Raw genomic sequence first — 15,043 nt, 5'->3', positions numbered from 1 at the left:
GCACTTACCTAGACCTCAGTAGAGGGATGTGGGCTCCTGTCTCTTCAAAACTTCACTCAGATGTTTTGAATCTGGTAAAAGAAGATAGCAAGAGAGTGTTGAAAAAGGCACTCGATACCAAGTGGCACAGATCTAAAAACACAGTTTTCCCCTCTGAAAATGTTTAGAACAATGACATTACTTTCAAACTATGTGTGGCAATCCCTTAACAAGGTCATTTTAAAACAACTATGTTGCAACATTAAAAATGTTTAGAGAAAGGTTAGCCATAACCGAGTACTCTAACACAAAAAATATTGTTTTTTGTTTTCTTTTTTATCTGCAAATATTGTATGTACATGGTTCCATCTTCATATAGAGACAATTTTGTATCTTATATTTTATTGCTAAAAGTTCATATTTTTCAATTCTTGATTACTTTTTAAATCTTTATAGCCAAAAATTAACTTCAAAACATGAAAATAAGTTTACAACAGGAAATGAACAATATTTTAAAAATTCAAAGGAAGATGAAAAGCAAAGTTTGTTAGGACATAAGTCTAAATGCCTACCTAAGCCATGGAGAGGTTCCTGAAGAAATCACCATGTGATGTTAGACTTCACTTAACCACGGCGATATTAAAATGGAGGCAAAGAAAGAAAAAGGACACAAAGACAAAGAGAATGAGAGAGGAAACAATAACAGGCTGAAGATATCCACACATATTTGGAAGATGGAAAAAGACTAAGCAGAGACAGTGACTTACTTCTGAGACTCCTACATTTGGCTAAGAAGGCAACGTTAATATGAAGAAAACCAAGTTGTTCCACAATGTCGCTGAAAGTCTACAGATTTTTAGACCCCAGGTAACTCAGAAGCAAGTGCATGGGATGGGACTAAGAGCTAGAATATTTTTATATACTTAAAGACTATAGATTTTAAGAGATATCCTCCATCAATACTTTCCTCCAAGCATCCAGGGAACTATTTCCCCTTACAACAACAACAGTGTAATTAATCTCTGGATAAAGTGAACTAGATAGACCCTGGATCTGTGGAAACCAGTCACTGCAAAGGGAAGAGGTAAAACACCAAATTAAAAACAGGGAAAATTAATTAAATTCTAAACCTTCTTCCCCAATTTGACTTACTATCAGCCAAGAATATTCACTGCTGGAGGAAAATATTAGAGAAAAATTTTTCTTGAAAAACTGGAAGTCTCTGGAGAAAAGAAACCAAATAGTGATATTTGGGAATCTCCCAGATAAGTAGCCTGGTTCTACCCAATAATGTCACAGTGAAATCTACCAATTGGCAAACCCTGTGTATGCACATAGTTCCCTATCAGCTTTGTAGCATGTCACTGATAAAAATTAAATGACTTCCTACCTCTTCCCCACATATTAAACAAAACGTTATGTCAACACAAAGACTTGTACATAAGTATTTGTAGCAACTTTATTTGTAACAGCCTCAAATTAGAAACAACGCAAAAGTCCATTAACAGATGAATAGCTGAACACCTTGTGGTATGTATATTCACACAATGGAATACTACTCTTGATTAAAAAAAAAAAAAAACTATACAGAGTACAGATAAAGTACAAATCATTATGCTGAGTGAAAAAAAAGCTAGGTAAGAGGAATGCATGCTCTACTATCTCATTTATATAAAATTCTAGAAAATGCAAACAAATCTACAGGAAGAAAAAGCACATTGGTGGTTGCCTGAGGAGGGGGGTTGGGGAGTGGAGGTGGATGGGGGAGTGAAGTAAAGGATAAATTACAAAAGGTCCCAAGAAAACTTTTAGGAGGATGGAAATGTCTGTTATATTGATTGTGGTGGTAAAACAACACCAATATGAAAATAAATAAACGAACAACTAAGGATCATTAGATATCTAAAGAAAGCTCCAAAGAAAAAATACAGAGACCAAAACAAATATTCAAGAAAAGAGGGAAGGGGAGGGATCTGAAGGAAATAGAGACCACAAAGAGAGAAGAATTTTAAAAAGAAACAAGAAAAGGGAAATCTATCAATAGTATCCTCAGAGATGAGGATGGATATTACATCAGTGAAACAAAAACAGGACTCTATATAAAAGGACGTTCAGTTTCCAAGAACTCTTGAACATTTAAAATACAATTGTCAAAATTAATTTTTTATGGAAAAGTTAGCAGGTTAAGTTTAGGAAATTTCCAAGAAGTTAAAAAAAAAAAACAAAAGAGATAGAAAAATAGTGGGAAAAAATGTACATAAATAAATACAAGATTAAATCAATAAATACAATTCTGAAAAGCCTTGGGGAAGGAAGGCAGAGAAAATGCAGTAGAGAGAATTATCAAGAAATAATTTTAAAATATTTCCCAACACTGAAGGACCAAGGTTATGTATTAAAACATACACCGAGTTTCCAGCTCAGTCAATGAAAATGCCCCACATCACAGTATATCATCATTAAAGTTCATACACAAGGAATAAGGAGACGATCCTAGGGGCTTCCACAGAGAGGTTTTAAGTCCCATACAAAGAATCAGGAATTTGTTTTCTCTATATCCATGTCAGTGGTTAGAACACAATGAAATAATGCCTTTATAACTCTGAATAAAAATTGTATTTAGAGCTACATATCTAGACACATTTTCAACCAAGTGTGAAGATAGAATAAACATATATTCAGACACAAAAGGTCTCAATCTTTCACATGCCCATTCTCAGGAAGCTACTGCAGGATATGTTCTATCAAAATAAGTCTTTAAAACGAGGTGAGCTAGAACAGAAAATTCAAAACAGAAGAAGGGTGGGAGTATTTCTCAGTATGACGACAAAGGGAAGGAACAAGTGTGCAGCAATCCTAGAAAGCAACCAGTTCAGAGAAAAGAAGGAGGACAGAGACTTTAGGAGAGAGACCTCAGTGGGAGTGGGGAGAAAGGAAGCCTGAAATAAAACAGAAATATTGTAACACAAAGAGTGGTTTTACCATTCTCTGAGATAATCTGCAAATCTAAAACTAAGCCATCAAAAAAGAGGCAAATATTAATTAGAAGACAAACAATAGGCTGAAGAAGAAAGGAAGTAAAGTCATAGTATACTACTTGGTTTGGTAGTGCACCACGTTTACGCAGTCATAAAAACAGGCACACTCATCAGAAAGCGATGAAGCTGTCAAAGTACCGAGGTAATGTCAAAATGACACAGAAGACAACTGGAAGGGATTCCTATCGGTCTGACACTGGATAATTTGAACATTGAAAAGACAAAGAGGATAAAAATACATGTATGCTAAGATACATGAGTTCATGAGACTAAAAAAAAAAAAAACTCTTTGGTCATCTTTGGAGGGTGCTAGGGAACTAACTCTACAATATTCTGAAAGCTGGTAAATAAGGGGAAAGAAAAAAGCATATATTTTCCCTTTCCCTTAGAATTACCACAAAGTGATCAAAGACTTAATGAGAGATGTTCTCCTTCATTGAAGTATTTCAGCTAACAAGTGTCACAGGAACGACAGAGTTAGACTGTCACTCTCTTTCGATCCCTAATAATTATCCTGATAATCCCAGGCAATTATCATCAATGGTTGCTAATACCAGTAAGTGAAGAGCTTATAGAGAACTCAGAATGGACAATCTGGCTGCCATCTGACCTCTGATCACTGTCAACATCACAGAAGAGATGATCCAGATATTATGTGCCCCCTCCCAGTGTGATGCAGTAGGAAATAAGCAGCATCACGTGAGAAATATTCTTGCCAAAATAATGAAACCTGAATCAGTTGAAGCCTCTAGATCGAACTACCAGTATGGAGAAAACGCAAGTGAAAAAGGAACACGTTAAATGATGCCACATGCATGCCATCAGCAAAATCTGGGATATGGGAAATTGTGCACAATAAAAGACCTAACTTCTTTAATAAATCAATGGTAAAAAATAAAAAAAACAGGGAAAGTTATATATTAAAAGGTTTATAAGTAACAGAGCAAACAAATGTGATTTTGTTTGGATCCTGAGTTCAACAAACAAATTAAAAAAACTTTTTCTAGACAATTGGGAAGTGTGAACTCTGAATGGATTATTAAATGATATTAAGGAATCACTGCAAAGTTTTTTTAGGTGTAATAATGGTTTTGTAGGTATGTTATGTAAAATGTCCTTATCTTTTATAGGTATAACACTAAAAAGTATACAGATAGAATGACATGATCCCTACAGCTTGTTTTAAATAAAGTTTGTGTGCAAATTATATGATCTTAAGGACTTCTTTTAAGTAACTAAGTGTGGGATGGGAGGAGAGTGGTAGGAGTGTGTAGGAAACAAGACAGATCATGTGTGGACAATTGTTGAAATTTTATACACATTCAAAAATAATAACAAAAAGTTTAAAGTGCAAATACAAAAAAAGCTTACACCTAATATTGATATAATCCAAATTTTTAATTAAAATATTTTATGAGGGTGGTAGGGAAGAAAAGGGCTGAATCTTCATCTTCAGATATAGAATATCAACATGTAACATTTAAAATTGATAAATCAAGAGTGTCCAAAGAAGTAAATAATTTTGAAATATGGAGAAACAGCTAAATACTTAAAATTGAGTGTCTGTGGAGAACAAAATTTGGAGGTAGGCAGATGTGAATCATGATTAGTCTTGTATTACCATTTAACTTTCTAAAACTTTAAACACATACAAATTCGATTTTAAAAATAAAAAATATTTTTAAAAGATATACAAAACATCTTTTACTTTTTTTAATTTGATAGGAAGAAGCCCATTAATCCATATCATGAATTATATCCTAACGTGACTCTCATTTTTTCCCTCAATCCCCTCTCATTGATCCTCCTCACCTAATTCGTTGTCAAATCATGTTATGATTCCACATATGATTTGAGATCATTTACTTATCTATCTCCTCTGTCATCATCCTGGTCTAAGTCCTCATCACCTTTTATTTGCAACACTGACATAATGTCCTAATAGATTTCCTGTTTTTACTCTTGCCACCCTCTGATCCATTCCATACACAGCAGTCAGACTGATGTTTTAAAGATGCAAAGCACAAGATTTCCTGCTCAGACCCCTGCAGTGGCTTCAGATTGCCATCTGAGTAAATCCAAGGTCTTTCACACAGCCTTCCAAGCCCTGAGCCTTCAGGCTCCAGCTTCTGCCTGCACCAGCATCTTTATACCATGTGTGCCTTCTTTCACTTGGATTTGCACGTCCTCTTTTGCTGGCCTTGAACACTTCCCCATCAGTCTTTCTTTGGTTAGCTCTCATGTTTTGCCATCCAACTTAAATGTCCCTATTTTTCTTTCTTGCACCACCTTATTGTTCTCCATAGTACTTCCCATTTGTAATTACACATTAACTTGTTTGCTTGCTTCTTTTTGTTTCTTCCACAAACCCTGAGCTGTGTGAGAGCAGAGACTGGCTTTGTTCACCATCATATCTCTTATACCTAGAATAATCCCTGCCACAGAGTAGGTCTTCAATAAATATTTATTGAATCAATGAACGAAAGGAATGTACTACAGGTGGGTTTTTCTCAAACTTTAGTGAGCACACAACCACTGGGGGAAGACCCTTTTTTAAATGCAGATTCTGATTCAGTGGATCACAGGTGGGGCCTGAGATTCTGCATTTCCAACAAGCTTCCAGGTTATTCCAAAACTAAAGGCATCTTATTCACACTTTGACTAGCCAGGCTAGAGAGGATACAAAGATGAGTGACAGTGATGTTTGGCGGTTAGGGAGGAACTTGTGACCTGGGAATGGAGTTGCCACACAAAGAGGATTTAAATCGCCACGTCCCACCTTCACTTTCATTAGTATAGGAATCGTGGAAAACCTAAAGTTATTTGAGATTGGGACAGATGTTGGCCCCACTAAACATTATACAAGACCAGCATAGGGCCACATCTGTCTGTAACAACATCATCCAAGGTGTTAAAATAAAATAGACAACTTAGAGAAAGCAATTGGCAGTTCAGTATATGGGAACAGAGATTCTGGGACAGACAGATGAGAATTTGAATCACGCTCTGCCCCTGAGTAGCTGTGTAGCCTTAACCAAGTCACTCACGTGTACTCTCTGAATCTCGGTTTCATCATATATAAATGGGGGCAAGTGAAACCCACCTTAGAGGTATGAAGATGAAGTCAGGTATCACAGGTCAATTGAACAACTGTGCCTGACACGTGGTAGTCCTTAAAAAATATCAAATCCTCCCGTTCCTTTCTTAGGTAGAACATTTTCCCTATAACGTTATTTTCCCAGGGGGTAAGAGAGAATCCACTTTTTGAATGTTTGGCACCCTTAACATCTCAGAAGAAAAAAAAGTTGTGAAAATAAAATAAATAAGTATGTAGGTTAGAGGTGAGCATTTGGGTCTAAAGGAACACTAAACTGAGTCAGAAAAGCTGAGCTTTGGTCCAGGATTCAGCACTGACCACATGTTTGACACTGAACAATATTTAATTTCTCTGGGCTTCTGTGTCATTTCTAAATCACTGTATATACCCTGTTAAATATCTTATCTTTTTACAGGAAATCATTATCCTTCCATATACTTCAATTTTATTTTGTTTTCTTTCCTTCTGAAATATCAGTAAATTTCATGGGAATATTAAAATTGCAGAATCATCGAATAATTAGAACAAGGATTGCAAACAAATCTGTTTCTTTCCTTCTGAAATCTCTACCAAACACCCTCAAACTATGGAACTAAGCTTTAAAGAAGTATATGAAATCAACGAACTTAATTTTTTTACTTGGAGAACTTCCATATTTTTAAAATTACACAGACATGTACATTTTCACTGACAGCTGGAATTTCTTTTAGTTGCTGTACATAATGTTAAGTTGCTGTAACTTAGAACATAACTTAAATATGATTTAGAAATACAAGAAAAAGTGAAAAATAATTTGGAGAAAATAATAAATAATAGGTTATATTAAAAGGCAAACTATAGAGAGTACTCTGGTGAGCCAAGCCATTCATAATTTTCTCATGAAGCTAAAGAGAAAAAAATCTTTTCCTTCAAAATAATTGTGATATTTCTACATAATAATTAATGGAAAATGTTATCAAAAAACTGCTTGACTACATATAGCTATGCATCTCTGTTTAAATGCTGACAAATGAATTTGTGAATGTAAAATTATTTTTATGCCTTTAATACCCCCCGACCTCCCTGTAAATGGCTTTAGATTTTTCTGTGTCCTTTTTCTGTATACTGTTCCCTTACATCTGAATCTATTTCTGGATGTCCATGGGATTAAGCCATTGAGGTCATTTGGATTGAGATATACCTCCCTAGTGTCTCTGGCTTCACTCTTGCATGTAAGCACATTTCTTGTGACAGTAGTCACCCCACCCATCTGTGGTATCTTTTTCTACTGTGTCAGTTATCCAAGGTCAACTGGGGTCCAAAGATATTACATTATTTTCAGAGCAAGAGAGAGAGGCAATATTCACATAACTTTTTTTTACAGGATATTGTTATGATGGTTCTATTTTGTTATTAGTTATTGTTGTTCATCTTAGTGTGCCTAATTTATAAATCAAACTTTATTATAGGTATGCATGTATAGGAAAAAACATGGTATATATAGAGTTTGGTATTACACGTGGTTGCAGGTAGCCACTGCGGGTCTTGGAATGTAAATCCCTGTGGATAAGGAGGACTCCTGTGTTCTTAATCACTTCTTTTTATCAATCCTTCATTACAACATACATTTTATTCTTGAAAATTCACTTGTATTTTACAAAGATGGCAAATCCAAACTTCGGCTGTGTATGACACACCATTGACTGCACAAAGACACTGTATCAGCTACGATAATATTTACTAATGTGTTAATGTACTGATGACCCATCTGTTTCTGCTGTCTATGAGGCACTTTCTCTCTATAGGGATGGAACTTCATGACAAAGCCTCTCTGAGTTGCCAGATGTCAGAACGGAGAAAGGTGTGAAGGGTATATAAGAGCTGGATTATTAGTTAGCAAGGGGAGGGGTAAATACTCCAGTGCAATCAAGCTTGGGCTTTTTTCATGAAGCTTTCTTGCTATCAAAGGCATTTTCTGATATTGCTGCCACTGAAACATTAAAAGGTAAAAAATTTCCTATTTCTGAGAAAGTATTATTTATTTAGGAAAAAAAAAGTAGACTTGGTGTTCAATATACGGTTTATTTCAAAGAAAGGCTAAAGGGATAATGAATTGTAATATCAATTTTCCAGAATTTTTAGAGAAGGAAATTGGGAAGGTGAAAATTTTGAAAATACTTGAAAATTGTTTGAACAGTATTAAGGAATTATACCAATAAAAATTATGATATTTGTAAATTATGTTTTTAAATCCTTTTTTAAAATTAGGCTCTAACTTAAAATTACATCAATCAGAAGTATAAATTTTTTTTTATTTCAGTGCTGCATTATTCTTTTCAGAAAATTTGAGAAGCAATGTTCATCCTGAAGCTGCCAGTAGTTCTTATTGTGCTCTCTGTTGCATTAAACTATCTGAAAGCTACACCTATTGAAAGGTTAGTAAATTTGAAATCCTGTTTCTTTTGTAAAATGTGGAAAAATTAGAAATACTACTACATAACTAACAGCCCCTGTGCCATTAGATTTCTGACTAAATCATGCTTAAGAACAGTACTGTAAGCTGTTTAGTTCGTCCTTGAATTCTGTATTCTTTAAAGAATAATGCCAGTGGCTGATGAATCTGTCTGATGAAACTTCTGACAGACAGGAGTGGATATGTCCAGTTTTGTCAAGAAATATGCTGTTGGAACTTAGAGGGGCAAAGCCAGAACATGAAGCAGGAAAAACAAAAAGTTAGTAATTTCTACTATTTTAACCTGGTAGTGAAACAAACTAGAGAAGCTTAAGTAAAGCATATATTTTATATCAAGTGGAATTTTATTGCATATTTACATAGACTATTTTTTCCTCAAAGGGCTCCAGAAATACCTAAAACTTTCACATCTCCCTCTGGAAGTTTAAATGTACAGAAATAATCAAGGGACAAATTAAAGTTTTTAAGCACTTAAACTTAGAAAAACTAGTTAAAAAGACATTTGTTGTCAGGAGATTAATTCTATATTGTTAGCTATTCTGTTAATGAAACAGAATTAAAAAGTTACTCTTCATGAGATTACTTCTGAGCTACTATAAATGTAAATTAATACTTCTTGAAATTATTTTCACCAGGTAGCATATGCATCAGGATTTCCTAGGAAGGCTCAAATCAAAAGGTGTCACGTCGTTGTGTCACATCATTAAAATGGTTACTTTTTAAAGGAAGTCTAAAAACTATGTCAGGTGAAACTGTTAGCAGTAACTAGAACTTTCAAATGGAAACCATTTACAACTGTAATTCTTCATTTATTTAAAATATCCTTATATTCAAATCCATGCACATATTGTAAATAATATAATGAGAAGTTGTTTGTGCCTAAATCAGTTTTGCTCCATATAGTCTTGTGGGACTAAATTTATATACTCTTTAAGGCCAGGGAGAATAAAGTTTACCTTTGAAAAGAGTGTGATTTAGTCATATTAGAACTCTTCTCATTAGAATTATCATCATCTTGTCTTTGTTTTCCCTGAGGGTGTTTTTTGTAGGGGTCGAGGCCCATAGCAGTATGTAAAGATTTCTAAAGTACCTACGTATGATAAATAGCAGGAATCATCAAAAGATCTTTTTTGTCATTTCAGAGCTTATCTAGTTTACAGAATGTTCTCAGAACTGACTGTAATTTTCAATTGGCTTTTTCATGGATAAAAATTACTTTAAAACTGACACGAAGTTTCCAATGAGCAGAACAATTGAATGACAGGAAAATTAGCAGTATTACCTAGTATGTCTGTCTACATCTTGATCTTTTCTTTTATTACATACGGACATTTGCTAAGCACCTACCCATATGCCTTTATAATGTTTGCTTATTATGAGGTCAACTTCATTAAGAAATAAAATAATACATAACTTTTTTATTATAAAATTATTTTCATGCTAATCTCACAATCTTTTAATTTGAATTGTCAGTAGAAATACTTTAAAAACATTCTTCAAATTGCTTTTTAATGTGTTTCCTGAAATCAGTATATTTGGTCATTTATGAGAGAGATGTTGAAACATGTAACATTCTTTAAATCTTATAAAACTAAGAAAAGCTATGTAGACAATGGCTCCAATTTTAAACTCCTTTAAAAAAAAAAAGCTAATGTAAATTCATTATTAAGTGTCATTTTCCTCATGAAATTTAATCACCTCATTTGAGTTTTTTTTCAACTTCTGTACATGTGTGAGATGCGATTAAGAGGTAACAAACTGACTTCACAAATCATTCCAAGAAATAGTTACATTACTTCATACTCCTGACTAAGGCAAAAGCATCATACACTTTCCCACCAACTTTTTAACATTCTGTTGTAAATATCCGACTGTCAGGTAACCAGAGGGTAGTCAAAAATATAATTACATAGGTGCCAAGCTATAATCACTAGGAGCTCCCTACAGGAGCTTGTGTGCCTCCACAGATCAATTTTAAGACATGGAGCAGGAACCCATTTTAAAACCATTTTTTAAATCCTTGAAACTGAGACATTTTTAAGGAAAGACAATTTAAGAGTTAAAGTTGGGCTTATCACCATCACTGCTTAAACTCTCTTATAGTCAAGAATTTTTATGTGTGTATGTGCCTATAAGTGGTCAGCAGCTTTAGTGTTTGTTACTAGCTAGGTAGGCAGATAGGCCTTGTCTGCTCAGGGAAAATGCCTGATAGTGAGGGTGTGATGCCCTTCACTAACCATTTCAGCATCTTTTTCCATCCTAATGATTGTTTTGGATAGAATCTTGTACATGATGAATAGTATATTAAAGTAAAAAGTTTTGTTTAGCAAAGCACTTTCACAATTACGAAACAAACATAAAAGCTCTTACTATTTCTTTTAAGTAGAATGATGGCCTTTCTAGCTAATTCAAGTAAAATAAAATTTAATTTAGAATAATTTTTGACCCATTATTGACCTTCCAGCCCATTATCAAAGTACCTCTCAGAATTTAGCATATTGTATATTTCACTCTGCTCTAGTCATTTGCCAAACACAGGTTGGTGCAGATACTCCCTTTGAACCTTCCCAGTTTGACCCATAATTTCCTTTATTGCTTTAAATTTATTAGTTCAAGGTGTTTAGGACAAATTCCAATTTCTGCTGTTTTTTGGGAAAAGTTTGTCTTTTAGAATTTAATGTCCAATGTATGAAATTACTGGTTCAACTCATAAAAGCATTAAATGATTAATTTGAAATGCACTTAGGTCATGTCTACTACACCTTCAAAGAGAAATAACTGAACAGATAGTTTGAATAAGATTGATATCAAACAAATAGTTAGGTCCCAGAGTGGGTTTTCTTTTCCTGAATGATTGGTGTCTCAGTAATTGGATACTTTTTACACTTAACAGATTCCCAGTTCACCTGATGCTGTAAGAAGAGTTTTCTGTACTGGGAGAAAATATGCGAGTATAAAAGTAAAAAGAAAAATAGTTTCCCATGAAATTTTTAAACATTTACTCTTAGACTATTTCTTACACAAAGGGCTCCAGAAATACCTAAAACTTTAACATCTCCCTCCAGAAGTTTAAATGTAGAGAAATAATCAAGGGACAAATTAAAGTTTTTAAGCACTTAAACTTAGACACACCTATTGCATTTAGCCCCAAATTATGTTTAGTAACTGGCTCTGGACATTGAGTTTTCAGCCCCATAACTATCACGTTCCACTCATCTTAAGTTTCACCAATATTTTGATTTCTATGAAGATGAAAACTAAAGGCTGGCCAGTTAGCTCAGTCAGTTAGAGCACAGTGTTGCTAACACCAAGGTTGAGGGTTTGGATCCCTGTACTGGCCAGTCACCAAAAAATTTAAAAAAAGAAAAAAGAAAGAAAGAGATGAAAACTAAAACATTTCCCTGAATTTCCTAATAATTAGCAAAGAGGAAGCAATGTTATTATTCTATATCCATTTCCAATATCATTTTGAAAACACATTAAAACAAAAGGTGATACAAAAATATAGAGTTGATGCAAATAAATTTTTTAAATGAAAACATAAGTTAAAATTCAAATGTGTTATTTAATTATGGTATGATTTATGATTGACTTATCTGTAATATCATTCTGCAGTTGTTCCAGTGGCTAAAACAAATGTGATGAATATTAATACCATGGACAAAAAAGTTTTGGGGTTTTAACATTTAACTGAGTCCTCTCATTAAAATTGTTGAAAGCACAGGATCCAAGTAGGTGGCAGGAAGACGGTAATGTTTATGTATTTATGCTGAGAGTAAGAAAAACTCCCACACTGCAACAGTTAGCGTGCCTGACCAGGAGATAAATTTGACTCCCCTTCAGACTTATAATACTGACATTCTGTCTCCTTTTTATTTTATTATATTTTATTTTATTGTGTTAAGAACACTTAACATGAGATCTGCCCTCTTAATTTTTAAGTGTGTATTACATTATGGTTGATTATAGGCACAATGTTGCACAGCAGATCTCTAGAGCTCATTAGTCTTGCTTAATTGAAACTTTATGTCTATTAGTTAATTACTCCCCATTTCCCCCTTTTCAGCCCCTGGTAGCCACTTTTCCACTCTTTGATTCATGAATTTGACTATTTTAGATACTTCATATAAGTGGAATCACAATATTTGTCCTTCTGTGACTGGCTTATTTCACTTAGCATAATGTCCTCAGGGTTCATCCATGTTATTGCATATTGCAGAATTTCCTTCTGAGACTTTTTTCTTAACGTTCATTGATCTCAATGAATTCAACAAAAATCAACTAATACTGGTTAGTTTTTGTTTGAAAGATATGGGAAATAATTTTTTAAAATTCCCACATATCTTAAGTTACATATAAATTTTAAATTCTAAATCCTTTTTATACACAGGAAAATAAATTCATCAACAAGATTTAGAAGAATATAAGACAAAGGCACCTTTTATTATTATTATTATTATTACTATTATTATTACCTGGAGCATTTTCTGGATTTTCAAACAAAAAATTATACTGGGAAATACAACATTGGCTATAATGGAAGATTTTATGATTTCTCAGTCAAAAATTGACTCTGTAGGATATTCAAAGTGTCAAAAAAAATCTGTCATCCAGATGTTTGCAAACAAAACACTGAGCTGCTTATACGAAAATATTTCCTTCAGTTTTCATCAGTATGAGATATTTGGTGTCACATGGCTGTATCCAATCCCAATTTGAAGTCTCTAACCTTTCATATTTGTTCAATGCTACCAGTCATCAGGTGGAAAAACGGAAATGCAACACTGCCACATGTGCGACTCAACGCCTGGCAAATTTTTTAATTCGTTCCGGCAACAACCTTGGTGCTGTTCTCTCACCTACCAATGTGGGATCCAGCACATATGGCAAGAGGAATGCAGCTGAGGTTTTAAAGAGAGAACCGCTGAATTACTCACCCCTGTAGAGGTCAACGTCCCTCTACACTTTTCATTGCTTTATGTATAAATACTCGAGGGATTTTCTGTATAATTTAACATTGCCTTTTCATTTCTAGTGTGGCTATATGAGTCTGTGTGTCCCGTGTTTGTTACCAGTACATATACATTGTCATGTTTAAAATTATTTTAAATGTAATATTAATTAAGGTCCCATAATAAAAAGGCAACTTCTTTAAAAATGAAAATTTTTGCTGCAGATTTTTATTTAAAAACATTAAAAAGTCATTTTTTTGGGGGGGAGGGGGCCTATATCTTTATGACCTGTTTCATACCAAAGGGGAAAGTGGTAGTTTGAAACCTGGTGAATTAGAAACAGCTAATAGTAAAGTTATCATTCTGAATATTAGAAAACCAGCAATTATAAGTATCCTTGTTAAGCAATCCCTTTTTTGCACTAGATTTCTGAAAGGAGATAAGATATTTGTTTTAAAAACAAATAAATAAAATCCTGTTCCTACTCAGTAAAAATATTTTTAAAAATTCTATTATTTGTTAAACTTGCTGGTACTAAGAGGTTATTTGAAAATGTAAAAACACGCTGTGTGCATGTCCATGAGGGCTTCATTGTGCATCATCAGCAGTGAACTTTTATTAAATGTATACACACTTTATTCTGTTTACGTGGCTTCAGCAAACCTCAGTCATATTCTTATGCAGAGTATTGCAAAAGCAACTTGTGTTCCATTAATCACATTACCAATTACAAGACCACAAACATCTGGAAACTATATGCTGTATAACAACTTATTTTCTTTGTTAAACTAATTGAATGTTTCTGGCTGAGGTTAGGTGTGTGATGCACTTTTTTGCCTGGAAACTGCAGCACTGGACATGAGATGAATTAGTTAGTCACCTTTGGAAGTAGCATTAATTCATATAACCCGCTATCATGCTGCATTATGCCATTTCTAAAGGCACTCAACTTGTGGGGGTTTTTTTGGTTTTTTTTTAAAGGCATCTCAATCTTACTGAGAATTTGGCTCGTTGACTTGATTTCTACATTAAAATTTCCCCTTATGAAGTGTGCCTTATATTACCAAATTATACAGGTTTTTGTTGTTGTGATTAGAGACAGGAAATATATTTACAATTAATTTTATGTCATAATTGCCTATTGAAGTAAATAAGTGATCATATAAATTTCTATTTGTCATGTTCAACTGTTGACCTTTCTTTCAAAGTGGACTCAAAACCAACATTTCAAATGGAATAAGGTACAATTAAATTACAATCTCTTAAACTTACTTATTTAAAAATTTTCTCACAATAGTCTAAATAAAGCTTTATTGTATATCACATCTCTCTATTATAAATATCATATATAAACATAGTATATAATTTATGCTATATTATGTAACCTTTAATAAAATATAAATATTATATGTAGGTTTATAAATTTTATATATAGGTATGTTATTTAGCCTTAAAATTTATTTCAATTCCCCAATCTATCTTTCAAGTGTTAACAAAATTTCAATGAGTGCATACGATGTTCAAG

General features: G+C 33.6%; 1 protein-coding gene across 1 annotated transcript; it reads left to right on the top strand.

Moving 5' to 3' along the window:
* The first annotated feature begins 8,448 nt into the window (after positions 1 to 8,448).
* On the top strand, positions 8,449 to 13,511 carry IAPP (islet amyloid polypeptide). Its single transcript, XM_063115555.1, has 2 exons — positions 8,449 to 8,528; positions 13,322 to 13,511. Exons 1-2 carry the CDS (start codon positions 8,449 to 8,451, stop codon positions 13,509 to 13,511), a joined length of 270 nt encoding a protein of 89 aa, XP_062971625.1.
* Positions 13,512 to 15,043: the final 1,532 nt, after the last annotated feature.

This window comes from Cynocephalus volans, chromosome 12 (assembly GCF_027409185.1).
Source record: "Cynocephalus volans isolate mCynVol1 chromosome 12, mCynVol1.pri, whole genome shotgun sequence".
Classification (NCBI taxonomy): domain Eukaryota; kingdom Metazoa; phylum Chordata; class Mammalia; order Dermoptera; family Cynocephalidae; genus Cynocephalus; species Cynocephalus volans.
The sequence above is the reverse complement of the archived record's forward strand: the minus strand, read 5'-3'. Positions and strand labels throughout refer to the sequence as shown.

Bases quoted from the DNA above. Each gene is read 5' to 3' on its own strand.
- IAPP (XM_063115555.1), top strand. From the start codon at position 8,449: ATGTTCATCCTGAAGCTGCCAGTAGTTCTTATTGTGCTCTCTGTTGCA. The intron at 8,529-13,321 runs GTTAGTAAATTT...CAATGCTACCAG, and splicing joins AAAGCTACACCTATTGAAAG to TCATCAGGTGGAAAAACGGA.